This window comes from Electrona antarctica (genome assembly GCF_951216825.1).
Source record: "Electrona antarctica genome assembly, chromosome: 5".
Taxonomy (NCBI): domain Eukaryota; kingdom Metazoa; phylum Chordata; class Actinopteri; order Myctophiformes; family Myctophidae; genus Electrona; species Electrona antarctica.
In genome coordinates this window covers 44,042,684-44,070,677 of record NC_136810.1, presented here as the reverse complement: position 1 = coordinate 44,070,677, position 27,994 = coordinate 44,042,684, and the positions used below count along the sequence as shown (strand labels likewise).

Genomic DNA, 27,994 nt, shown 5'->3' with positions numbered 1-27,994 from the left:
TCCTCTGTCTCCACTCCACTCCACTCAGTCTTCTCTCCATCTCCCTCCACTCCACTCCGTCTTTTTTAAGCAGCTTAACTAAGGCACTCCAATTGTCTGAGCCCACAAGGGGCACATCTTCTTTGTGGTGTTAAGTTGCAAAATGTTCGAGCGTGATTAGCGTAATGGGTTAATGGGCTCGAAGCCCAGACATGGTCGTTCCAAATCCCCAGACCAGATGTTTGGAAAATTCACGGTGGTGCATTGGGGAAGGGGGAGGCTGGGGGAGGTGACTAGGATGTATACTTTCCCCATCAACGAGTGCTGTTTAATTGCCCATGAGCAAATCGCTGAAACCCTTTAACTGCTGCTCATCCGGTCATCTGTTTAAGGAATATCGCCCAATTGTTAAGTGGGAGAGGCATCGCTTCGCCCCGTTAATTACCCTGAAAGGCCGTTGTGCTGTAATTAACCCATTTTGACCTGAGATCAGATTCTAAAAATGTCTTCTACATCCTGACACTTTTCTGAAAAAGATATGTTTCTATGTCAGTCGTTCTTCGATTTAAAAAAAATAGCAGACCTACAAGCCTGTAGCCTGCCACTCGGTGGCGCGCTATGAGCTTGTAGATCTGCTATTTTTCAATAGCTAAAGCATAACATAATGCTAACACCAAAAGGGGTTCCCGCCCAACATGGGTTAAGAATCTGTTGTCGGTCAGCTTGCCTGCTTCAGTCATGGTCAAAATGAAGTATAAGTGTCCTCTGGATGAGGCTATATTATTATCATCTCTGTCGGGTGGAAAGTTAAACCTCATATGTCCAAAACTGTTACTTTCCAAGGTTCAAATTTCAAATGCATCAAAAGTAGCAGATCTACGAGCTCAAATCGCGTCGCTGTGCGCCACGTTTTGAGTTTATCTTCTACCTTTGATGGTATTGTGTGACGAATCCGATGTAGGGCGATGTAGGGCATTAATATCCGAAAAAACACAACAAGTTAGAATGTGGAGATAAGAGGTTTCTTTCTGACAGCAACGATACGCACCTGAGCCTTTGAGAAAAGGCAGCAGATGGTCTATTTCACCCTTATTAAATCAGAGACCAATCTTGAGTGTTTGCATCCCCAGTTTTCAACCCCTACAGTATTTTCTTTTAGCCCATATTTCCACAAAAATGCCATAAAAACACTAAAGATGCAAAGTATGCAGATTTATGAAAAACACCTCATTATGCTTTATTCATTATGAAAATAGCTGATCTCCAAGTTCACAACGTGTCGTATCAGGCTTGAGCAGATGTTCTCCCTTGCGGTTGTCAGCCGTGACCTCATTATCGAAAAATGACCTTTTGTAGCGTTTTCTTTCAGATCAAACATCTGACGGAGGCCTCTCCTATGATATTTGTCCTGGTCGATTTGAAAGGGGGTCATTTGTTGAAATCTGCACATTATGAGTTATTGTGACCTTTAGAAATGGCCCCTTTAGAAGTTCATATTCCACAAAGTGCAGCCCCACCCGAGACATCCATACCAATTGTGTCCAGATCACTGTTAACACATTCCCACCGATGACGGAGATCTCCGTCATGTGGTCTTTTTAGTGGTTTATGATAGATTGTGCTCTTCGCCAACGTACTGTATGAATGGTTCTAGGTTGCCAAGCAACGGATACAACTGGAAATTAACTGGAAGTGAAAAGTTTGCATGGCATCCGCACCACGTTATCAGATTTAAAACAATGCTTTTATCTTATCTTTCCCCAGATCGTGTCTTTGGTCCAAACAAGCGTTAGTCAACGGCCCATAGCTAAAGAACCGATGATCACAATATTTGCAGTCTTGTAAAGTAAGTACATTTACTCAAGTAATGCACTTAAGTACAATTTTGACTTTAATTGAGTATTTCCACTCCACTACATCTCAGATCGAAATATTGTCCATTTACTTTAGTTAGACTACTAGTTACTTTGTAGAATCTGATTATTATTCAAAACATACATGAACCACTTCAGCCTATACTGTATATACATTTCGCCCATTTGAAAATAGTAATTTAAGTACATTTCTATCTCAATACGTTGGTTTGTACTTTTACTCATGCACATTTTGAATTCCGGACCTTTTCTTGTATTTCTATATTGCAATATTGATACTTTTACTTAAGTAAAGACTTGGAGTACTTTCCGCCACTGGATATATATTTGTCATCTCATCTCATAATGTGCTTGAATGACAACGTCCTCCTCAAACACAATTATCACGTCTGGATTGATTTTTTATCTGTAATGGGAATACAAATAATAGCTAAATTGAATCGTATATACAGGCTGCTAGATCATCAGTGAGGAGATCAGCCATAATAATCTGGCTGTTGCAGCTGCATTGTTCTAAAACATCCCCCAGGGCTTTCTGCTGTTAGGAAGCTGTTTACACTTCTTAAGCTATGCTCGGCTTTGCTCGCAGAACAGGTCTCGTGATAAACATCGTCGCTGTCAGGCAGAAACTGTTCATCTCCACATTAAAGCTATGCTCGGCTTTGCTCGCAGAAAATAACTCATGATAAACATCGTAGCTGTCGGGCAAAAACTGTGCATCTCCATTATTAATTATAATAATGATAGCAGCTATTCCTGCTATTTTGGGAAATTGTTTGAAATTGTATGAACATCTAACATGGAAACGATTGTGACCATTATGCAAAAGTATTAAATAATTGCGATTAGGCGATTATGTAGTAATTGTGACAGGCCTAGCCCACTCTTTGAGGTTTTGTATTGACCCTTATCTTATGGAACTCACTCCAAATGCATCCAACAATCCTTATTAACTTCTCTGTGACCTACAGTCAACTGCCACCACCAGCTGTAAGTTTGACTTAGTAGTATTATTATTATTTAATTTGTAATCACAAATATTCATAATGAAACTGTGGCATAATCGCAATAATACACTCAAGGTCATGCTATATACTGTGACAGGCAAGTAAAGTTGTATTAAAATGCAAATAAGTACGCTGAACATTCAATCAGCATCATGTTGTGTGGGTCAGATACACCATGGCACCACTAACGGCCATTTTCTACTGTTTCAAAGGATGATGATCTTCATTTTGACAAACACTTTCCATGTGCTGCTATTATATGATAATAGATACTGTTGTACGCAGCAGAACCTGACATGAATTTGGTGGTGGAAGTACTACTTGAGAACCATTTTCGCATTTTTGTCTGTGTGCATTTATGGTGGTTTATGATTTCACTGTACTGTACCAATTTTTGTTCTTTTCCTAAAAAAACATTACAAAAGATTTTCCTCCCCCCAATTTTATTTTTTAATATTTTGTGTGTGTGTGTGTGTGTGTGTGTGTGTGTGTGTGTGTGTGTGTGTGTGTGTGTGTGTGTGTGTGTGTGTGTGTGTGTGTGTGTGTGTGTGTGTGTGTGTGTGTGTGTGTGTGTGTGTGTGTGTGTGTGTGTGTGTGTGTGTGTGTGTGTGTGTGTGTGTGTGTGTGTGTGGCCAATCTATACAAGCTCACAAAGCGGCGCTTTTTGGGTCTTGAGCTTAAAGGTTTGTGAACCACTGCTTGTAATGCAATGTTCTAACTGTCATACAGGTGATGTCTCATCAGGTACCTCAGACTGCAGTGTAATGTAATGTTCTAACTGTCATACAGGTGATGTCTCATCAGGTACCTCAGACTGCAGTGTAATGTAAATGTTCTAACTGTCATACAGGTGATGTCTCATCAGGTACCTCAGACTGCAGTGTAATGTAATGTTCTAACTGTCATACAGGTGATGTCTCATCAGGTACCTCAGACTGCAGTGTAATGTAAATGTTCTAACTGTCATACAGGTGATGTCTCATCAGGTACCTCAGACTGCAGTGTAATGTAATGTTCTAACTGTCATACAGGTGGTGATGTCTCATCAGGTACCTCAGACTGCAGTGTAATGTAAATGTTCTAACTGTCATACAGGTGATGTCTCATCAGGTACCTCAGACTGCAGTGTAATGTAATGTTCTAACTGTCATACAGGTGGTGATGTCTCATCAGGTACCTCAGACTGCAGTGTAATGTAATGTCCCTGTCATACAGGTGATGTCTCATCGGGTACCTCAAACTGCAGTGTAATGTAATGTTCTAACTGTCATACAGGTGGTGATGTCTCATCAGGTACCTCAGACTGCAGTGTAATGTAAATGTTCTAACTGTCATACAGGTGGTGATGTCTCATCAGGTACCTCAGACTGCAGTGTAATGCAATGTCCCTGTCATACAGGTGATGTCTCATCAGGTACCTCAGACTGCAGTGTAATGTAATGTCCCATGTCATACAGGTGATGTCTCATCAGGTACCTCAGACTGCAGTGTAATGTAATGTCCCTGTCATACAGGTGATGTCTCATCAGGTACCTCAGACTGCAGTGTAATGTAATGTCCCTGTCATACAGGTGATGTCTCATCAGGTACCTCAGACTGCAGTGTAATGCAATGTCCCTGTCATACAGGTGATGTCTCATCGGGTACCTCAGACTGCAGTGTAATGTAATGTTCTAACTGTCATACAGGTGATGTCTCATCAGGTACCTCAGACTGCAGTGTAATGTAATGTCCCTGTCATACAGGTGATGTCTCATCAGGTACCTCAGACTGCAGTGTAATGTAATGTCCCTGTCATACAGGTGATGTCTCATCAGGTACCTCAGACTGCAGTCTAATGCAATGTTCTAACTGTCATACAGGTGATGTCTCATCAGGTACCTCAGACTGCAGTGTAATATAATGTTCTAACTGTCATACAGGTGATGTCTCATCAGGTACCTCAGACTGCAGTCTAATGCAATGTTCTAACTGTCATACAGGTGATGTCTCATCAGGCGGGGGCGGGGCGCATGTACCTCAGACTGCAGTGTAACGTAATGTTTTGTCATACAGGTGGTGATGTCTCAGCAGGTACCTCAGACTGCAGTGTAACGTAATGTTTTGTCATACAGGTGGTGATGTCTCATCAGGTACCTCAGACTGCAGTGTAACGTAATGTTTTGTCATACAGGTGGTGATGTCTCATCAGGCGGGGGCGGGGAGCAGGTACCTCAGAGCCTTTGTGAGCGGCTTCTTTGTGGCCGTGCCCGTCACTGTCACCGTGCTGGACCGACTGGCCTACGTTGCACGAGTAGAGGGAGCCTCCATGCAGGTATACCATAATACTCATCTACTAATTGGCCTGTCACAATTACTACATAATTGTCTTAATAATCACAATTGATTTTTGCATAATCGTTACGTTGTTGAACATTTTTCACACGTTTTCTAATATTAAAGAAAAGCAGAAATTGCTGATCTTCAAGCTTACAACGTGTCACTTTGTGACTTTTGCCTGCTTTTTACATGTATAAAATGTATTATGTAAATTATTTATTTTTATATTTTTATTATCTATTATGAGGCCTAAAAGGAAAACATAAATTACATTATTGTTCAATGCCAAACACACAATTAAATCGTTACTTGAAATGATTTGACTGACAAATATTTTATCATCAATTTTAATGTTGTAATCCTGACAGCCCCATTAACTAATTCCTTTTATTGGGGGAACAGAGAGAGAGAGAGAGAGGAGTGTGTGTGTATACGTGTGTGCATAAATTTAACAAAGGTGCAGACGATCAGTAATCAGCAGAGAGAGAGCGACGTTTGCGCTACTGTATGCCGAATTGAAGTGGACTCAGCCCCAGACTTTCTTTTTTTCTCCTTGGAAATAAAAACGTCTGGGTTTCCGAGGCTATTTCGGGTGTGACAGTACAGTACAGTACAGTACAGTACAGTACAGTACAGTACAGTACAGTACAGTACAGTACAGTACAGTACAGTACAGTACAGTACAGTACAGTACAGTACAGTACAGTGAGGACCTCCACACGGTAACTCTGTCATTTCTCAACCGTTTTGGACGCTGGGCGGCTCCCTGGGCACGTTCCTGTGGGTCTGGAAGTTACGGGACCCCCACACAGAGTTGCACCACTCAGTTCACACGGGTGTGATTTTAAATAAACATTTAGAATACAGGATTTTACTCGTAACAGAATATTTCTCTACATTGTGACATTGCTGCTTAGGTAACGTCTTCCTCTTCCACCACTTACACTGCACACATAGCCCGTTCAATAATATAAATTGACTTTCCAAAATGCCTCAATTAGGCCACTCACTGCAGTCTACCACTCAGCCCTGCTTTTATCTACAAGGCCTTCCTTAAGAAATTGCCTAATTGTCTTAACAGCTTTATTAAAACTTCACCATCACTATACCCGCTCACAAGATTATTTGGTTTTAAACATTCCCACTGTCTGAGCTGGGTAAGACTGACTTTCATTACTATGCCCCTCACATGTGGATACCGTCTACAATCAGTTCCCAAAATTGGAGAACTTAAATTCACTTTCTCACTTTAAAAGGCTTGTGAAACATTCTCTGAGATCTGTCTGTACTTTCTTCTGAAATGTCTATTTGTTTTGTTTCATTTTATGCTATGTATGTTCACTGTAAATCAGGGCGTTATTGGAAAAGAGAGTTGGCTCTCAGTTGACCTTATTGAATAAACAACGGTGGAATGAAAAATGAAAACATGCCTTGCACAGGCTATAGGGTGATCTAAATGCCAAGTGGATGGAAACAGTGAAATCCCCAGAGTTCTAACATAATGCACAGTGTAACTGTTTAGCATGCATTGTTTTCTCAGGGTTAAATGGTTGCGTTGGATTGTAGACGGTTGAACGAATGGCTTTCACACGAGGCAAGTGGTTTTGTTATTTATATAAAATGTAAATCAAACGCTTGGATCACAACCAGGCACAATTCATGGCAGTTACTTAACTTGCAGTGGTTCTCCAAGATTCTCAAAGATAATACGATAATAATAATTAAATACCTAAAAGCCACCATATGACTGAGTCACTCTAGGCCTGTCATCCCAAGCACAATTTTAAGCACAGAAAAATAAATTGTACAGGAGAGGCTGCGTCCACACAATCGTTATTGCAAAAGAATCATTTGACAGGTGGCCCTATTTGAAATGTCTGCTCTAATGAGAGTCTAGCAAATGCACCATCACAGAGACAGTAAATGATATCGATGCGCGGCTGTCAGGCAGAAACCGCGTACCTCCATTTATTTTTTTAAATTAATGCCCGTACTTTGTGGCACAAGTCAAGAGTGTTGTGACAAGACACATCACATCACATCACATCGCCACATAGCATTGCTTTCGGGCAGAAACCTCTTATCTCCATATTCTAACTTTTTGTCTCCACCAGCCGAAGGCATGGGGAGAGTATGTTTTGCACTCCGTCCGTCCGTCCGTGCGTGTGTGCGTGCGTGCGTGTGCGTCCGTCCGCAGCTAATCTCCTGCACCGTTAACCCGGATGATGCCAAACTTTGCACACACACTCCATGGATGCCAACGATGAACCTCTGCCCCAAACTTTCCAGAACGGCCTGTTATAGCGCCACCATGAGGCAGATTTCCATATATATATATATATATATATATATATATATATTTACCTGAAATTTTCACTCACTTTCCTACTAGGCTGAGGAATATATCCCACCCTCTTCACATTGGCCTATTATAGCGCCACCAGGAGGCCACAATAACCTGACCTGGCAGACCTGTGCCCCGAGGGGCACTTTTTCTAGTTGTGTTTTGTTTTCCGTAAATGAACACCAGAATTGATCATACTACGGCACCACACAAAGGTATCAAAGGAAGCAGATCCACAAGGCAAGTATTTACAATTACGAAACGCGCCGCTTCACACCACATTTCGAGCTTGTAGCTGAAATAGCTGTTTTGCTGTTTTTGAAATAGAATCCTGAGAAGTAACAGTTTTGGACATGATGAGGTTTCCTCCCGACAGAGACGATACAGACCCACAGCGTTGTCTCTATTGATTGATTTGCTAAGTACCGGAGAATGAGAGCTCAATAGCTGTCTTCTCCTGGCACAACTCTTGCACTCTTGCTCACCAGTGCAACGAAATGCTGTGGAAATCACATAGCAGCTGTTTTTGTACATTGTAGTTCAATCGATATAAAGACATACAGTATACTGTATAGTCTGCTTGTGTAGTATCTGCGTTGCGTTTTAGAAATTTGGTCCTTCACTTGTAGCCAGTAAGTAAGTAAGCCTTGCCGAGCCATGTGGCCCATAGTCATACAGTAGTGCAAAAAGTACAATTTCTTTTTTTACTTTAGTAAAATTATCAATACTGCTTTGTAGAAATACTCATTTCTACAAAGTAGATTAGTAGGATTAGTTTTAACCTGCCACGCATGTCGGGAGCCACACGTTTTTTTTTTTTTTTACCGCAGCACGGGTGATTTTTAACCCGTAGCGCGGCTTTGTCTGACTGACTGTAGGACTGTTGGTATCCAACGTATGCACCCCCGGGCGGACACTAACCAACCATAGTTGGTGATTTAGAATTTGATTATTATTTCAAAACATATACATTAAACAACTTAAACCACTATTTTATACTGTACTTTGGCTATTGTAAAAAAAGAAATCAAATCTACAAGCTCAGGTCAGGACATACTCTGGAACAATAGAGCGTGTCAATATGCCGAAAACTGAAAATGATGAAGTATATCCCCAGATATAACTGATCTATTCGTTTGTCTGGCAGTGCTCTATATGGAGGATATTTATTTCCAGCAGACAGATAAGAGATATGGTGTCAATTACTCTGACAAGCGTGAAATGGCATCCATTCTGCTGCTGTCCTCCTGTGTCAGAGTCACACAATACATATTCCATGAAGTGACACGGACTAAGTTATAATAAATAATAATGCAGGGGTGGGTGGAGGTGGATTTCATAGTAGATGAGGGGTTCTCAAACTTTTTTAAACTCTTTCACTGCCAAGAGTAAATCATTATTTAATTCACTCAGTGCCGGCGATTTTCCATTTGTTCTTACCTTTTTTTTTTTTTTAATTTAATACATTTTTATCCCACAATTTTGCAACCCATTTTTTCACCCAGTGTCATTTATCTAATGTAATCCTGGGCGCTACACTTCATCTGCCAACCTGGGGGGGGGGGCAGCGGACTGGCCTCATGCTTCCTTCTATGCATGAGCTGTCCAAGCTGCTTCTTTTCACCTGACAGGGGAGAGTTTCCCCGGCCGGTCGTAGCGCGTGGAAGGAAGACGTTATTCCGACCAGTTCATTTCCTCTCCATCAGGCGCCCCGGTAGTTTAGAGACCAGGATTACTGCATGTTTTTTGTGAGGGTACATTTGTTCTTACCTTTTATGTCCACTACGATAGATCCCCTGATTTCAGTGTAGTGTGCTGGGCAAAATAACGCTGTGCCGGCCCGTTAGCTTGAATACTCCATTGAAAACCCTATAATGGTTGACCAAGAAGAGGAACGATACAGACCGGAGATAAGCGCAGTTGAAACTAGAAAAAGTGCCCTTCTGGGCACAGGTCTCCACCAGGAGGATAGGACTGTGAGATGTTTGGCAACATGTTTAGGATTAATATAAACATGTTTTTGAGGCATTTTGTTCCAAAAATGTGTTTTGCAAAAATCAACCTGTTGGTGGCGCTATAACAGGCCAATGTGAAAAGGGTGGGATATATTCCTCAGCCTAGTAAGAAAATGTGTGAAAGATTTCACGTAAATTGCATGCTGCGTTCATGATTTGAGGCTTTTGTTCAAAACGGGGCAATCTTGCAAACTGTGAAAGCCAATTATAGCCAATTAGGATGGAATATGAAATATCGGACAGATCCGACTTGAGCACATGATCATAGAGATACTGTGTAACGATTTGTGAGATTTTTGGACCGAATCTGGAGGAGTAATATAAAAAAATGTGTTTTACAAAAGTCGGCCTCCTGGTGGCGCTATAAAAGGAAGATGCGGAAAATGCAGGTCAACGGTTTGTCCTTGGCCTCTAGGGAGTGTGCATGCAATGTTTCACACAGATCGGTGCAGTTTTAGGTACAAAATGTGAAAAGCTGCCTCATGGTGGCGCTATAACAGGCCGTTCTGGAAAATGTGGGGCAGAGGTTCATCGTTGGCATCCAGGGAGTGTGTGTGCAAAGTTTGGCATCGACCGGGTTAACGGTGCCGGAGATTAGCTGGTAACGGACGGACGGAAGGACGGACGTACGGACGGACACACACACACACACACACACACACACACACACACACACACACACACACACACACACACACACACACGGACGGAGTGCAAAACATACTCTCTCCCCATGCCTTCGGCCTGGTGGAGCTGGTGGAGACAAATATGATCTAACATGGGAGTGGCTGTTTTTTAGAGATCAGGTGACTCACATGGTGTTGCACAATGGTGCCATCTATCGTAAACCAATGACAACACAACATCTCGTCTTTCTAGTCTTGGAAGAAATAGACCCAAAGTTAATGTTTTTTTTGTGAATTAAAGCCCTACTTGATTGTATTCTATTAACCCATTTAGGACTGAGGCCGATACTAGAACGCCTTCTAAAGCCTGATCTAAGTTTAAAAAAAAAAGAAGAAAAAATGTATACAAAATTACATGTTGCTATTCTGTAGATAGCAACAAGAACCCCAAAACGTCCCGAGACTTTGCCAAAGTATTTCCGGGGGTCCCCGGCCAAAAACGTTGAGAACCCCTGGGTTAAAGGAAAGAAAAGTAAATGAAAATGAAAGGTTAAGTTTGTCTGTTTAAAACCCCCCCAAAAAATAGACTAAATAATAACTACATTTTATTTTGTACACACTTGTGTGCAAATATAGGGGAGAAAACCCACCAATATTAATGTTTTTTCTTTTTTTTTCATTTCCAGAAAATGTACAATTTTAAATGTGCAAAGTTTCCACCAAACTGCAACGATACAAACCATCATCCTGACAGAGGAAATGGTTGTTTAATCTTTGTTATGATGATGTGCAGTGTGCTGCACTAGCTTCACACCCATATCAATCTGTCACAAGCAAACAGCAAAATCTGTAGGGTTTTTATATGGGGCGCTTGGCGAAACGGCAGCGTTCAATTTATTTTGAGGGGGATATTGCGGTTTGATTAATCTAGTACCTCCGTACCATGCAGGAGGAAATCATCTCTGTCGGCTGGAAACCTCACATGTGTGTCCAAAATTATTTTTCAGGATTCAAATTCAAAAACCACAAGATTGTGGATCTGCTGCTTTTGATACTTTAGTGTGACGCTGTAATAATTTACGAGAAAAAAACCCCACAACAAGTTAGAATATGAAGATAAGAAGTTTCTGAAACCGGAAAGCCGGAAACGTCTCCTCAATCGTTGGGGGTGCTGGGCATTTATTTCCAAGCCCAAATCTCCCTGATTTCCCTGTAGTGTAGTGTGAGCCCAGCTTTAGGTATGGATCTGCTTAGAGTCAGTTTTGTTTTTGTTTGTTCTATCCCTCCATTTTTACATCCATGGCAAAAATGGAGACCTTCTTAACATCTGGCAAAAGCTGTGACCCCCCCCCCCCCCCCCCCCCCCAGTCTGCTGGTACAACAGGTCACAAAGTAGGGATGCTCCGGTCAGGTTTTTTGGGACCGATACCAATCACTTACAACGTCATTGTTTTTCTCATGATTGGCCGATACCGATACTGATCTTGTGAAATTTTAATATTTCCAAAATGATTATATGTCAAAACCCACGTCTGTCAAAACTGTTCCTGTGTGTGTGGAGGAAGGGGAGAATGTTTAGGCCTGTCACAAAAATGCAAAATGATGTTATACTATATATATCTGATTCACATTTATACCACTTAAATGGTGTAAAAGATCAGTTTCTCCAGATAGGGTAAATGCCGATTACCGATCAGAATGAATATCGGCCGATATGGCCGATCACCGATCGCTGGCCGATTATCGGAGCATCTCTATCACAAAGTGACATGTTGTTCCACAATTTTCAGAAATCGTTTGAAAATGTATTAACCTTCTTCAACATGGAAACAATTATGCAAAAATAATTGTGATTATCTCAAATAATTGCGATTAGACAATTGTGTAATAATTGTCACAGGCTTATTTTCAGCCATGTTAACCACGTAAGCCCCTATATACTTCCACGTTGCATCGCGACACGCTGTGAGCTTACAGATCAGCCATTAAACCTTTGCTACTTTTGAAAAAAAAAGTTCAGTATTATTGGCTGAATGATTGTACTGTAAGTCAGTGCAATGCTCTCCAAAGGTTAACAACCTGTGTGTGTGTGTGTGTGTGTGTGTGTGTGTGCGTGTGTGTGTGTGTGTGTGTGTGTGTGTGTGTGTGTGTGTGTGTGTGTGTGTGTGTGTGTGTGCGTGTGTGCGTGTGTGCGTGTGTGCGTGTGTGCGTGTGTGCGTGTGTGCGTGTGTGCGTGTGTGCGTGTGTGCGTGTGTGCGTGCGTGCGTGCGTGCGTGCGTGCGTGCGTGCGTGCGCGCGCGTGCTACAGCCTTCCCTGAACCCAGAGGGTGTGCATGCATCAGATGTGGTGCTTCTAAACCGATGGAGTGTGAGGAATTACGAGGTGCAGCGAGGAGACATCGTGTCTGTCATGTAAGTAAAAAAAAAAAAGCTTTTTCTTTTTACGCTGTGATCTGATGATATCATCCGTAATATCAAATTGGGGAAAAACAGCACCCTCTGCTGTTTGTTTCCTTTGAACTTGTCTCTGGGGGCGGGCCCCAATAGACTGTGCATAACAGGATGTTGGCCCTTTTGCTCCGCCCCGCCTCTTCCTGCGGGGCGCCTATGTTTTCATTCTCACTAACAACAGTTTATAGGCCTACACGTTCTGAATTTCCCAGCTCGGAATCTGTTCTTGACGCTAGCGGAGTAGGAATATCTTGAGGTTTGCTTTTAATTGTTTGAACTTAAAAACGAGTGCTTCCAAACTCAATACTTAGAAAAAACATCACCTGCAGGAATTTCTTGACAGGAATTAGCTCATATCAAGTCTACAGTGGATGTTTATGAAACAAACACTTTGCAGATAGAAAGAGGATAATTCAAGCTTTTTGCACAGCTGCAATGTTGGTGAGTTTGACGTTGTTTAATACAATCAGACAATTCAGGTGAATGAGCTGTCAATGGGAAGTTGCACCTAGTTAGCACCTTCCTGGCAAGATGGCTGCGGTCTGAATATCGTCAATAGGGCTGGTGGTGAAACTGTTTGCTTCCTTTGGGCCTGTTTTCATAGACCTGGTCATTTGTTTCACTCACAGAACCTGGCAACACCGGAGTCTCGCACCAAAACAAAACGACACACGCTAGCATTGCTTTGGAGTTGATCGATTGGTATAGCAATTGAGAGTTGAGATGTCTCTGGCTTATTTAGACCTGCTTCTACACCAGTAGTCAGCCCTGAAACATGACGAGCAGACTAGAGATCCACTCTACAGTTGTATTTACCCCCCTCATCACTACCACACGATGGCTACCGAGGTCGGCAACGACCAAACATGCTCAGTCCTTCATCAACGGGTTCCATTCGCCACGGCGATATTGACGGCAATTGACGGCAGCTTTTCTGGCTGGCACGTCTGGTTGCGTCATGAATGAAATTGAGTTATAATATCATAATGTACTGTATGAATGTCACCAAAGCCCTGGTTTGTTGACACCTACCTATTGCTTGTACTGTAACTGCCTCGGCTTCTAGATCTTCTGCTCTGCCTCCTCCAACCCACACAACATACTATTCACACTGCCTCCAACCCACACAACATACTATTCACACTGCCTCCAACCCACACAACATACTATTCACACTGCCTCCAACCCACACAACATACTATTCTGCTCTGCCTCCAACCCACACAACATACTATTCTGCTCTGCCTCCAACCCACACAACATACTATTCACACTGGGGGCAACTTTGGTGTGCAATTTGCATAATCCAAGATGGCCACTAAATGCCATGGTGAAAATGTAACTGTTGACCCGCTTCTCCTTATGAGTTATGTGTAAGTAGACCGGTGACCGGCTGTAGAGCACCGAGTCCGTAACGATGGAAGTTGGAGATCCATGCCTATGCAGAGTATCTGTCTGTGTCCCTTTTTTTGCCCATATCTGGAGATTTCTCTATCTGTCTCTCTGTGTCCCTTTATTCCTATGGAGTTGTGTGTCAGGCATGCCCAAATAGGAAGTGTTGTGATGTCAGAACAGGCCAACTCCATATATGGACATATAGGGGTGATCAGGTCTAGAGCCTGGGCAGAGGCTTTTGTGCTGGTTCTGGACACCGGGCACTGCACTCCCTGTGGGGGTGTGGAACGCGTGTGTCGAATTTGAAGTCGGTGGGGGGAACGGTTCTCGAGTTACGTGGATTACAGACGTACACACGTACTGTACATACGTACGTACGTACAGAGACTTGGTGCATTTATAGTTTGATATCTGTTTTTTTCCAGGTTTTCATGTGTGTAGAATTAGTTTCTGATTTTAAATAGCAGGTCAATCTCTCAGCTCTCAATCTCACCTAAGCAGGTGAATTACCGGTAGTCCATTTGACGTTTCTATCTGTTCAATACTGACTTCTATCGGCTGTGATGCCAATTACAAAACAATAAAACCGTTGCTTTGAAGCCCCACTGACATGCATGCTGAGCTTCCCTTTTAAAAAAAAAAGTATACTATAAATCCAACTTGTCAGATTTTACAGTGACTGTCAATCAATCGTCCGGCGTTCTCCACAACAGCAGCTAGCCTTCCTCACGCTGTTAGGTGATGTACAGTGTTGTCCGGTGGTTTGAGGCCATTGTTGATTTTGACAGCAAATTTTGATTTAGTTTTAGTCCATAGTCTTTTGAATAAAATGTCATTTAGTTTTCGTCATATGTTTGTCATCTGAAATGTTTTAATTTTATTCTAGTTTTAGTAGACTAAATTTGACTATTTTGGTGGGCATTGATGGTGTCGTAATGGCTGATTTTAGACTTGGTTGCATGCTGAAAATAGCCGATCTGCTATTTTCAGAGCGCAACCACACATATAATGACTTGTCTTTTAGTTCTACTGAATCTCTGCTCCACTAGTCCCTCCATAACATTTCAGTCAAATTTGTATTTGTTGTTTATATAGCCTACTATTTAGTTTTAGTCATCATAACTTAGTTTTTATTTAGTCTACGAAATCAACACAGTTTGAGATGGTGTGAAAAGGTCAGCCAATATGTGACCACACGCGATATAGGGACTGCCATCGCGGGGGTGGCAATTGTTGAGGACAGCTGAAAAACTATTTTCTTTGTCCTTTTTTATTTTTCTGTCTAAAATAATCTGAAGCTTTATTATTATTCATGTCATGTTAGAGCAAGTCTGTAATAAATGTCAGAGCTGATATCGACATATAAATATGAAATAAATGCTTAAACATGTCACTATGTCTAATGTTATAACCATTGGGTTAACCAATGCTAACTAGACATACGGCTTCCCTGCTAAAGTATGCAAATTCCGCTAAAATCCGCCTTTTTGTACACAATCGTTTTGGAAGATAATACTAGTCTTTTACTAACTGGCTAACAGAAATAGCACAGAAAGAAGTATTAACAACGATATTTTGTAAAAAGTGTGTTTATTTTGGTCCGCCTAAAGCTAATTCATGCTAATGTTCCAGCTGGGGGCACTGTTGACCACAACAATGGAAAATGCGGAAATGGCTTCCTATTTCCAATAGCAGAAGAAGAAGACTCGAATGAATGTATTGTAAACATTGTAACATTATGTCACTATAACGTGGTTATTATTAGTTGCTTTGGAATGTACCTGCCATGAAAATTAAGGTCATAATAACGCAGATCGCATCGATATGTAATATAGCGCGATAATGTACTTGTTTTAGCTTACAGGATTGATATCAATATATTAGCTAAATGTAGCTAACGGCTATCATTGCAGGGTTGCCAGTTTCAGCGAGAGAAATAAGCAACCCGGTATATGAAAACAAGCCCAAAATGTAGCCGATCTACATGCATACTGTAACGATCCCAGGAACCGGAGGCAGAGACGTAATGCACAACATAAGAATCTCTCTTTATTACTCCTTTGCGTTCAGTACAATAACAACATTTGTGCTCCTCTTTACCTCTTGTCACACAACCCACACAACAACATTCCACACACAGCCCACGTCACTCACTCCCCAGTCCCGGAAGTCCCACCTCCAAGTCAACCCCATTGGCTGAAGCCGTAGCCGGCCGCTACAATACAAACAACACAAATCTTGTGTCTGGCATAAATTATTTTCAGATGGGGGTCTGCAGACAAATAATAATAATAACAGGCTAATGAAACAGAGTAATTAAGAGAAGAGCCAAGAGGGCACAATTTGTGCTGGGAGGGTTTGAGAGCAAACTGTCCTGTCGTCTGTTGGTTACTGTTTTTTTATTTTTTTATTTATTGCATTCATATAGCTCTTTTATTTGTACTCATCTGGAACATTTACATAGGCCTAATTTATCTGCCACTGTTATTTTCCCTTTTTCATACTACAAAAGGCCAAATAAATACAGTAGCCTATTTAAAAAAGGAGAGATAACAGGCAAACGATCAAGTTAACAACATTCTCTAATTGTGTAGACTTATTGTAAATTAAGTAATGCAGATGTTTAACAATTATGTATATCTTGAGAGTGTAAAATGAAACAAAATGGACCTTTTTAAGGTTTCTTTTTACACTTGATAGTTAAAGATCTAATAAGGGTCCACTTGGTTACCAACTCTCCATAATCAACTACACTTTAAAAACAAGCCCAAATAATCAACTACACTTTATTTTTGTCAAATACATTTTTATGGTTATAAATTATTATAAAATTGGTACAGTAGGCCTATGCATTATTTTTCTTTAGAAACAAGGCCAACTAATTATAATAAGCAGACATGGCAACACTGCTGGTTGACTAATGGAGAAATGAAGGGAAAACAGCGCCCCCTAAAGTCACAGATCACTGAACTAAAGCTTAGAAGTCCATTTTCTCTGCTTGGTCTTTTTTCCACTACTCCTGCAAGACATTTTTCTATAAGCCATATCTCCAAAACTGGTGGGTCAAACTGAACAACCAATATGTCAATTTGAAGCTATGATTCCCTGCTTTCATATGACATGAGAAAACGAAAATTCCAAAAAATCCAATGGCAGTCCTTCGATCAAATCTAGTCACATATAGTCTGTATTGTCCATATGTCATAGATTCAGTGTAAACACACTTCTGACAAGTTGACAGCCAGGTTCAACAGTCATGCTGTGTGTAGGCAGACCTGGGGCGAAGAGCTGATTCCTGCTGTGGTTTGAATGGGTTCAGATGCAGGTCAAGTCAAGTCTAGTCACATTTTTATTATTATTATTATAGCCCAATATCACAAAACATGTCCTAAAGGGCTGTACATAAAAATAAAAATGAAACTAAACAAGCTATAAAGAAAATGATCAAATAAAGTACCGCAGCAATGCATACTGTATCTGGTTGCTGTGCTGCAGAAACATCTCTACATCAGGCCTGATGAAGACGCTCACACACAGACGATGCTGAAATGACTACGCCACTTTGCCCCCCCCCCCCCACCCACCCCCCCCAACACGCATCAACATTAGGCACGGCCAACACTTTCACTCTCCTGCTTTGGTCTGACTCTCTGTGGGAAGTCCACTGTGGCTGCTAATGATATTTCTCAGCGGGGGTGAGAAAATAAAACCCACCCACCCACTATCCTACGCACCCTCTCTCTCTCCCAAACTGCTCTCCAGACTAGCGAGCCCACTTGTGTGTGTGTGTGTGTGTGTGTGTGTGTGTGTGTGTGTGTGTGTGTGTGTGTGTGTGTGTGTGTGTGTGTGTGTGTGTGTGTGTGTGTGTGTGTGTGTGTGTGTGTGTGTGTGTGTGTGTGTGTGTGTGTGTGTGTGTGTGTGTGCACCAGTGTTGCATTGATTGGTTGATGTAATTGACGATTTTATTCACTAATCATCGCAACGGGTTCCTAACGCCAAATCAAATGGGTTCAGATCTGAGCCTAGTACTATAGTCTCCTGAGGAGGCGCGTTTGAAGCCTGTCCTGGACGGGGTCTCCGGACGTTACAACTAATACATCCATACTTGTCTACATATATATATTTTTTTTTTTTGTAAATGAATGCCCTACCTACTACAGCACCACACAAAAGTACTCTTGGTGCTTTTGGTATTGGATATTGGTCAAATATGTTATTTTAAACATCCATATGGTCCCACAATTTACAATTCCCTTAAGTGTTTCACTTTTTGCTATTTGCCTTGAATTGGCACCTCTCCTGCTGTAATTTGTTTATTCTGTTGCAAATGTATTTTATCGCTTGGTTGTTTGTTGTTTTCAACATCATGTCTGTAAAGCACTTTGTAGCTTTGTTTAGAAAAGCGCTATACAGTACAAATAAACTCATTACCATTTCAGATAAGGCTGCATCCCTAATGCACAGCATACAGTATGTGTCAGACGGAGTTCAAATAATATGCTTTAGTGTGGGAGATGCATGCTTATTTTAACCCATTTTGAGCAGGAACCCCTTTTGGTGGTTATAATTTAGCTTTTGAAAAATAGCAGATCTACAAGCTCATAGCGCGCCACCGAGTGGCGCGCTATGAACTTGTAGGTCTGCTATTTTTGAAAAATCGTTAAAATGTGCCTCAAATCTTTAAGAAAATTGTCATGTTTTTGAAAACATTTTTTTTTAATTTCGACGTCAGGCCTGAATGGGTTAAATCCCTGTGGGAGGAAAAACACTAAACAAAAACACGGCAGCTGAAGTGTGTGAAATGTGACGACGCGGTGCCGTTGGCTGAAGAACAAACTGAGATAATATGTTATGAAGAACGCTTACGTGGGTGTGATTTATTTTTATTTATTTTTGCTGCAGTGTGTGTGTGTGTGTGTGTGTGTGTGTGTGTGTGTGTGTGTGTGTGTGTGTGTGTGTGTGTGTGTGTGTGTGTGTGTGTGTGTGTGTGTGTGTGTGTGTGTGTGTGTGTGTGTGTGTGTGTGTGTGTGTGTGTGTGTGTGTGTGTGTGTGTGTGTGTGTGTGTGTGTGTGTGTGTGTGTGTGTGTGTGTGTGTGTGTGTGTGTGTGTGTGTGCGTGCGTGCGTGCGTGCGTGCGTGCGTGCGTGCGTGCGTGCGTGCGTGCGTGCGTGCGTGCGTGCGTGCGTGCGTGCGTGCGTGCGTGCGTGCGTGCGTGCGTGCGTGCGTGCGTGCGTGCGTGCGTGCGTGCGTGCGTGCGTGCGTGCGTGCGTGCGTGCGTGCGTGCGTGCGTGCGTGCGTGCGTGCGTGCGTGCGTGCGTGCGTGCGTGCGTGCGTGCGTGCGGGGCGGTGGAGGAGTTCTCTTCCGACTGCAGTATCTAAAATCTGATCTTTAGGCCAGTAACTGTTATGTTCTCCCTGCGGAGACTATGTTTTGCTAGCCTTGACACCAGGACGAATCTGCCATTGAAAAAAAATAAAAAATAAATTCCCTTAGCAGATTTGGTCTGACACCACTCAGTTGTGATTAATTGGATTGAACTCCCTCCGAAATAGTGAGGGACCAACCAGGCCCAAGTATGCAAATATAGGGCGGGTTCATCACCAGAGGATTTATTTTTTTAATTCGCCCCATGGAAATGCAGCTTCCACATTGCAGTGATATTAGTCTGGTGACTCTGGTCATGCCAGGCTAATGTTCTGCTCCTTGTCCGTCCGTCCGTCCGTCTGTGTACTGTTGGACCGATGGAAAAACCTCTGCCCTGCAGTTTACTCATTGTCCTATTGCAGCGCCACCAGGAGTACGGTTATATATATATATATATATAATTTATTTTCTTTTTTCTGTTACTCTAGAAATGTAGTCCCAGCATCACACAGATCGGTACACATTATCTCTATAGTCACGTCATCGAGACAGACAGACCTGTCCGATTTGTCACATTTCTTTTCAATCCTGACTGGCTAAGATTGACTCCTATACTACCTGGCCTTGTGCCCCCCCCCCCCCCCCCCACCGCTCTAAAGACAACTGTTGTGTAATCAGGGGCTGGACCTTAAAGCCAGGTGCGTATCTCGGTTGCCTGGCAACGTGAAGACTGCTCTGCTTTGTCGAACGTGGTGTGAACAAAACAGGCCACGTTGTGTGAGCGACTGATGCAATGAGCCGAGAACGGATGGATTGATGGATGGTGCAGTGTTGATTTTGACAGCACATTTTGAGTCACATAGTTTTAGTCACATTTTAGTCAACTGAAATTTGTTTAAGTCGACTATATATACGTAGATATATTTTAGTAGAATAAATCTACAGTTGATCTTGTTGACTAAAATGTATTTTAGTCCCAAGTAGGGATGTTAATAGTTAATCGATTAATCGCCGTTTAGAAATTAGTCAATTAAACGTAAATGATACGTAGCTTGCGGAGTTAGTTCAGTCAGATATACTCGAGCAGCTTCATGCTGCGGTCATACATGTACTCGAGGGGTTAATATGCTGCATTACTATGTGGGTGTATGTGTTTACAAGACCCACATGTCATACCATAGATATTAAAAAATATAGATGCCTCAATGGTCGCTGCAGTTCATTGGAGCGACGTGTCTCCAATGAAGGCAGGAAGTCAAGCGGAAGTGCTGTGCTGAAGGTTTTTTCTTTTAACAAATCAGTCATGACAATACATTACAATATGAAACAAGACAAACAAACACAAACAACAAAGTTATTAATACAACAATACAACATCAGAGCCAGGGGGGATTACTAACAGAAAACATTAAAGAGTGAACACAAAGCAACAATTCTCCGCAGCTTTCTTATTTAGAAGAGCTGAAGGCATTTGCTGAAGGCACGCACACTGCGTCGCTGTCCAAGTGACGTCACTCATGCGACTCCTCCATGTCTCTCGCTGTCACTCAAGTGACTGCTGGCCAATCACAGCGCGTCTTTTCCGGGACTTATGTTACGCACACGGAAGCTTGACATTGAAGGCAAATGCTTTGCAAGGAATCTCGGGAAAATTGTGCCTTCAATTCTGACACGCGCCCCAGAGCCAGAAGAGGCGTCTACGTTTATATGTCTGTGTCATATGCTGATGTGGCAGTCAGCTGACCAATTGGGCGGGGTATTTAAGCTCTTCCTGCCTTCCTTCTGCATATGGTTCCTGGTTGTTGTTATGTGATGTAAATGTAGCAGAACCGAACGCCAAGATAAAATATTATATGCACACTTGTATTCTCATTCTATAATAACTATTGGTTAAATCTATTCGTGACTTAACTGACTGTACAGTTAATAACGAATCAAATGAATCGAAGCGTCTCTGCTTTTGCATGCGATTTGACAGACAAGACAGTGCACTTTTCATTTAATTCTATTTCTCATACAAAGATGCCATTGCCTGGCCCTGTATTTCAAATGTTCAAATAATTATTATAATTATTTTGATTATGGATTAGGAACATAATATGCCTTTTGTATTGACATTGAGGGAAATTAAGATTCTTCGCTTATCAACTAACCGGTTAATCGATCGATAAGCTTATCAAAACTTCTACGACTATCAATTCATGCATTAATCGATAATTCCCATCCCTAGTTCCAAGCATTCCTGTGCGATCCCAAATGACGCGCCATGGACATGTTGTTCTGAGACAGAACAAGATGGCAGCCTCTCTCTGCCATGGATGTGTTGTTGTTGTTCTGAAACGGCATGTTATGTTCAGCCATTATGGAAGTCAGAGGACTGCATGTTCCTGGTAGAGAGGCAGGTGCATGCACGCACAGGCTGCTCTCAGTCTCCACATCATTGTAATGCAGCAAACACAGTTTGACAGATTTGTTGATACATTTAAATTGAAAGTTTTCTCTACAATCTCTGTGGAAATGTGGATTATTTTTTTTAATCAGTAGATATATTCCTAAATGCACGTGTGAAAGAGATCCATATTGGCTGCCTTGTTCGTGAGGGATTTTCATTTAAGCCACTCAAGAAAAAACCTTGCCTTAGCGTTTGCCAGGTTTGCTATTTAAATTCCAGATATGATGTTGTCAGATGGGCAGAAACCTTGCATCTCCAGATTTGAACTTGTATTGTTGTTTTCATATATTAAATATAGAGTGAGTGATTTTATTTGGTTAAAATAAGTGTTAAATAGCTGTATATTCTGATAGTAGGCTACTCATTACTTGTTACAATGCTTTTTTCAGGTCGGGATATTAATTTCATCCGATTGTCTGTGCGGTGTGCATGTGTCCGTCCTTGTCCACACTTAGCCTTACTCTGGAGTATTTGAGTCAAGGTGGTTTGTTTGAGCCTTCTCTGCATCTGTGTAACTGTCCTTGTTGTTGCCGTTGCCGTTGAACCTGTCCTATTGAGTCTCTCTTCTTCCCCTCCTCTAGGGAAACTCTGGGGGTATTGCTTATTTGTAAGTTCTGTAGCTTGCAACAGCGGTTGCTGGCCCCTGTTACTTGAGCTGATGGACGATGTTTACAGCTAATAATACTTTATTCTTTTCGCCGGTAGAAAAGAGAAGACTTCACCGCAATGAAGCTTATATGGTTCATCACACAACTACTTCCGGTTCAACGAAAGAGTTCACAATCTGTCCAAGTTTTGTAGTTTAGAGTTGGAATCTGGCACCACCGCCGAGTTTAGCCATGGCGGCATGTAATCGGTTAATAACGTATACTAAAACTAGATGGAATTATATTCAAAAGACTATATGACTGAGACTAAACCAAAATGCTGCATCAAACTCAACTCTGGAACAGGTGATTTGCTCCCTCCATTTACTGAAAAGTATCCGTTTTTTGAGTGGTGCAACACTCCCTTACGGAGCTATGTGTGTGGCTGGGTGCCTGCCTGCCTGGGTGCCTGGGTATGAGCACGAAAATAGCATGGTTGTTTTTCACCACCTGTGCGCAACCTAACACACACACAAACACACACGCACATATTAACTGTATATATGATGATTTCGGGTGTGCCAGTACAGTACAGTGACAGTACAGTATAGTACAGTAGAGGGTACAGTAGAGGGTACAGTAGAGGGACCCCCACACAGTAACTGTCATTTCTCAACCGTTTCGGACGTGGGGCGGCTCGCCGGAATCGGCCCGGCCCCCTGGGCACATCCCTGGGGGTCTGGATGTTCCGGGGACCCCCGGAGACCCCCACATGGTAACTCTCATTTCTCTACCGTTTCGGACGTGGGGCGGCTCGCCGAAACCGGGCCGGCACCCTGGCCGTGGTCCTGTGGGTCTGGAACTTCCGGGGACCACCCGGGGACCCCTACATGGAGTTGCACCACTCGCTTCACACATAAGGGTTTTCCCGCCCGATTGTGATGCTGCTTCACTGCTGGGCAAAGGAGCGATTCCCGCTTTTAATTGGCACTCATTTCAGAAGCAAACTTGTCTGTCGGGTGGAAACTGTTACTTTTCGGGATTCAAATTCAAAAGCGGCAAGAGTAGCAGATCGACAAGCTTGCACCGCGCTGGCGTTTCAAGCTTTCAGATTTGCTATACTTTCGATGCTTTTGCGCGACACTGTGGCACGATCAAGTAGGGCGTTAATTTACGAAAAACATAACAAAATCACAAACATTAACCCATTCAGGACGGGAACCCCTTTTGGTGTTATAATTTAGCTATTGAAAAATAGCAGATCTACAGTACAAGCTGAGTGCCACACTACGAGATTTGAAAAATCGTGAAAATGTGGCGCAAATCTTTGAATATCATTGAATATATTCAAAGGTTTTTAACTCAAATCTTTGCTTCTGGGGTGTGCCTGGAACAACATATTTTATGATGGGGGTCCGTGGCCAAATACAGATCATTCTGGGGGTCTTTGAAAAACATAGGAAACATAGGTTTTTCAGAAAATTAGGATTTAGATGCCATTTGTTTAGAATCGGCCTCAGGTCTAAATGGGTTAAAATATGGAGATAAGAGGTTTCTGCCCCGACGTCCAAGGGAAATATCCAGCGGTCCACAGAGTCATATCTTATTTACAGAATAAGTCCTCGTGTCGAGGCAGGCACGGCGTACCGTATGGCAGAACGGTTGTGTCATTGCATTTATGATGATGGGAGCACACGGAGAGCTATCTGCTGCCGTGGGTATTCGTCATGCTCTCAGAAGCAAACCATTACCGAGCTGATTGATTCTATGTTCTGCTGTGAACATAACCATTTATGTCTGAGAGCCGAGCCCAACCTGCCGACAGATTTCGGAAAAAACATCATTTACTTTTATTTCTGCTGTCGGAGGCAGAAACCTCTTATCTCCATATTCTAACTTTTAACACTTTGAGTGCCACCTTGTGGCCAAGCGCCGTTTTCTAAGAAAATGACGTGAAAAGACTGTGGGTAAAACAGAAGCTAATGGATGTGTGCGCGCAGAAACAGTGCGGGCGGGGCCCTAGCTACCGGGCCTAGCAACCGGAGAAATTAAAAAAATGGAAACCAGCAAGACTTTCTTATGTCGATATAAAACGCCTTAGAACCGAGTATACTCGTCCTGAGCACCAAGCGTATTTATTTGATATGCCGAGTATACTCGTCTAAAGAATCAAATGTCTTAATGTTTTGTCGTAAATTAACACCCATACTCGATCACGTGACAGCGTCACACGAAAGCATCAAATGTAGCAGATCCGCAAGCTTTAAACGCGGCGCGGAGCGACGCGTTTCGAGTTTTCGGATCTGCTACTTTTGCTACTTTTGAATTTGAATCCGGAAAAGTAATCGTTTTGGACCTATGAGGATTCCACCCGACCGAGACGAAATGTTTCTCCCAGGTTATGAATAGACACCATGAGAGACTAATAGACCCCATGCTCGATTGTACTTTTGTTTTGTTCATGGTGACGCTTCTTTTATGTCCCTCATCGGCGAGGATGTACAGATTTATAAAATGAACTTGAAAAGTTGAAGTTCCACAACTCATGAATATGCATGTTCAAACTCTGCTGCCACGTTGTAAAACCTGGAAAAAGCCTCACACCGCCAGTATAATCTATAGCAGCGTTTTGAAGACACGGCTTTCTTTTCCCTGGGAAGAGCGGAATGGGATCCGTTTCGGGCCGCCCACACCGAGGTTTGCATGTAATTAGCATCAACACAATCCGGTTCTGTAACACGCTTCCTAGAACTCCTGGCACACTCCAGTTTTGCCAACCTGCATCATCCAATGCCACAATGTATAGGCTACTTCGCCACGCACTGGAAATAGCCGATGTACAAGCTCACAACGCGCAGCCCTGCGGCACGTTGTGAGCTTGTAGATCGTCTGTTTCCGGCACGCGACATCCGGCGCGCGGCTAAGTATAACTCCAGGCTTGAGCCACTTGTAATCAAAGCTGCCCCCCGTTGTTTTCAGGATTGGAATTTAAGGCGGGGGGGAAACAGGCGACACAGCATAGAAGAGTGTGTGTGTGTGTGTGTGTGTGTGTGTGTGTGTGTGTGTGTGTGTGTGTGTGTGTGTGTGTGTGTGTGTGTGTGTGTGTGTGTGTGTGTGTGTGTGTGTGTGTGTGTGTGTGTGTGTGTGTGTCCGTCCGTCCGTCCGTCCGTCCGCCCGTGGGGACTACAAAGCCTCTGAGATGCTTACAGTAGGAGTCTCTGAGCTGACAATCTGCTCCATGCAGGCTCCATGTGCTTACCATGGAGGACTCAAGGAGGTACAGGTGGTGCTTAACCACCCGCCCCCACCAAGAACAGAAAGGAGAGCTGGCTTTTGGGTGGGCTGGGCACAGTGTTTGGTGCTGGGAATTAAGTACCATTTCCGAGGTGCTTTTACTTTACTTTTAACCGTTTGACCGCTACCATTATTCGGTTTTATCGCACGTAACACTTACTTTGAAGAGCCAAATATCCGTAATCGCATTTTACTATGAAACCATTCCGTGTGTGTTGACGAAGCTGGTGCTTGTTCTCTCGGTCGGTGGTGGAAAAAGTGGACCGCGAGTATCACAGCGCCTGCTACAGGCCGTTGAAAACGCTTGTCTGGGACAAAGCGACCCCTCCAATGTCGCTTCTGTGAGGTACAGCCGTCTGAAAACAGAGCAGGCAATGTAAGTGGATGCGCGCGCATCTTCAAAATGGCCGCGGCCATTGGCGCAGAAGCATAACAAAGCTAACGAGCGGTAGCTTTCGATACGATCGTATTAAAACATGCATTAAAGAATACATCGCTGTTAAAACGGCTTTTCCGGGTGTGGCACGGTACGCTATTCTACGTGTCTATGTTCCTGGCGGGCCTCGTGTTAAGTAAAAAATGTGAATAAACAGAATGATCTGTATTTGGCCGTGGACCCCCATCTGAAAATATGTTGTTCAAGGGACCCCACAGAAGCAAAGATACGAGTTAAAAACGTTCACTGTGAAATAATATATATTCAACGATTTGCGCCACATTTTCACGATTTAAAAAAATAGCAGATCTACGCTGATGCGCTATGAGCTTGTAGATCTGCTATTTTTCAATAGCTAATGTATAACACCAAAAGGGGTTCCCGTCCTGAATGGGTTAAAAGAAAACTCAAAAAACCCACACAAAGTTCAAATATGGAGAACCAACAGCAAAGATATTAAAAAAAGTACTTTTTTCACCACTGTCACCGCTGTGACATGTGTGATGGTCCTGGATGGACAGACAGGGGGATCGTAAACTGAGTGCACAGAGTTCCGGACAGGTGTAGAATGGAATGGCCTTTAACAGGAATAGTTTCACGGTTGGTGAGACATGATGACTTTGTCTCAGTCATCTCCTGGTAAATTGGGGGGTATTGTGAGATATGGGTTTGCGTGGTGGCACTGCAGGCTCTAATGCTATCATTATTGTGCCATCGTTGGTGTGATGGGTTGATAATGGTCTCCACGTCCCTCCTGAGCTAATACTGATCTTTTTTTCTTTTACTTACTTTTTTTTTTTTTTATGTTTTTTTGTGTGGCTTTCACCTTTATTTTATATTTTTTATGGAGGGACAGACAGTAGGCTGACAGGAAATGTGGAGAGAGATTGGGGGAAGACATGCAGTAAAGGCCGTCGGGATCGGGAGTCGAACCCGCGGCACACTGCCAGACTGGATTACCAGCCAAGGTGCCTGGACCACTGAGCCACGGGCCAGGCCTTTACTTAAATTTTGATCACACAATCTTTTTTCACCCGGTGCTAATTGCCTAATCTGTAATCCTGGTGCTCCTCTCTCGCTCTGCTAACCTGGGGAGAGCCCCGAACCGAGCTCATGCTTCCTACAATCAATGCATGAGCAGTGAGCAGTCCTGTTCTTATCGCCTGACAGGGGGGATTTCCCCCGGTAGGTAAAAAAGAAAAGAAAAAAAAAATCGTGACAGCCCTAGTGAGGATGCTTCTTTCAAAGTGTTAATAAAAAGGGAGTGAATTAGGAAATTAATTGAATCCAGTGCGAAATATCATTGCTCGGCAAATATTTCTATATTTATAGATTTCCTGTTCAACAGAGCAGTAAATGAGGTATTCACATCTTCGTTGCTTTAAGATTTATGGCCATTCAGATGCTAATTGGCTAGTAAATAATCTCCTGCACTGTACGGTAAGAAAGCTGAAGGAGTGGAACGGCGGTGGAAATGAGACGTTATCTTTGCTATTTATCAATCTGAGGTAACTGCTGAGCAGAGGTGGAAAGTAACTGGTGGATAGAGTACTGTACTTGACGCATTCTGGGCGGGAACCCCTTTAGTTGTTTTAAGCATTCGCTTATACTTTAGCTATTGAAAAATAGCAGATCTACAAGCTCATTGTATGAGCTTGAGCTATGAGCTTGTAGATCTGCCATTTTTGAAAAATCATGAAAATGTGGCGCAAATCTTTAAATATATATTCTTTCAGAGCGAACGTTTACCAATACTTTTGTACGTTTACTCGTGTAAATTTAGAATTCCGGTCTTTTACTTGTATACAGAGTATTTCTATAAAGCAGTATTGATTTTTTTTACTTTCTCCA

The 27,994-nt window shown here is 42.6% G+C and overlaps 1 protein-coding gene across 2 annotated transcripts in view; it reads left to right on the top strand.

Moving 5' to 3' along the window:
• The window catches only part of immp2l (inner mitochondrial membrane peptidase subunit 2), a 203,690-nt gene that overhangs the window by 16,834 nt on the left and 158,862 nt on the right, over positions 1–27,994 (top strand). Inside the window, exons 2-4 of one of the 2 annotated variants that reach the window (XM_079500603.1) lie at positions 1,744–1,825; positions 5,034–5,174; positions 12,473–12,576. In XM_079500603.1, coding sequence (XP_079356729.1) covers positions 5,040–5,174; positions 12,473–12,576 — 239 coding nt within the window. In that variant the 5' untranslated portion in view covers positions 1,744–1,825; positions 5,034–5,039. The remainder of the gene's footprint in view (positions 1–1,743; positions 1,826–5,033; positions 5,175–12,472; positions 12,577–27,994) is intronic. The other variant, XM_079500604.1, reaches the window with a different exon arrangement.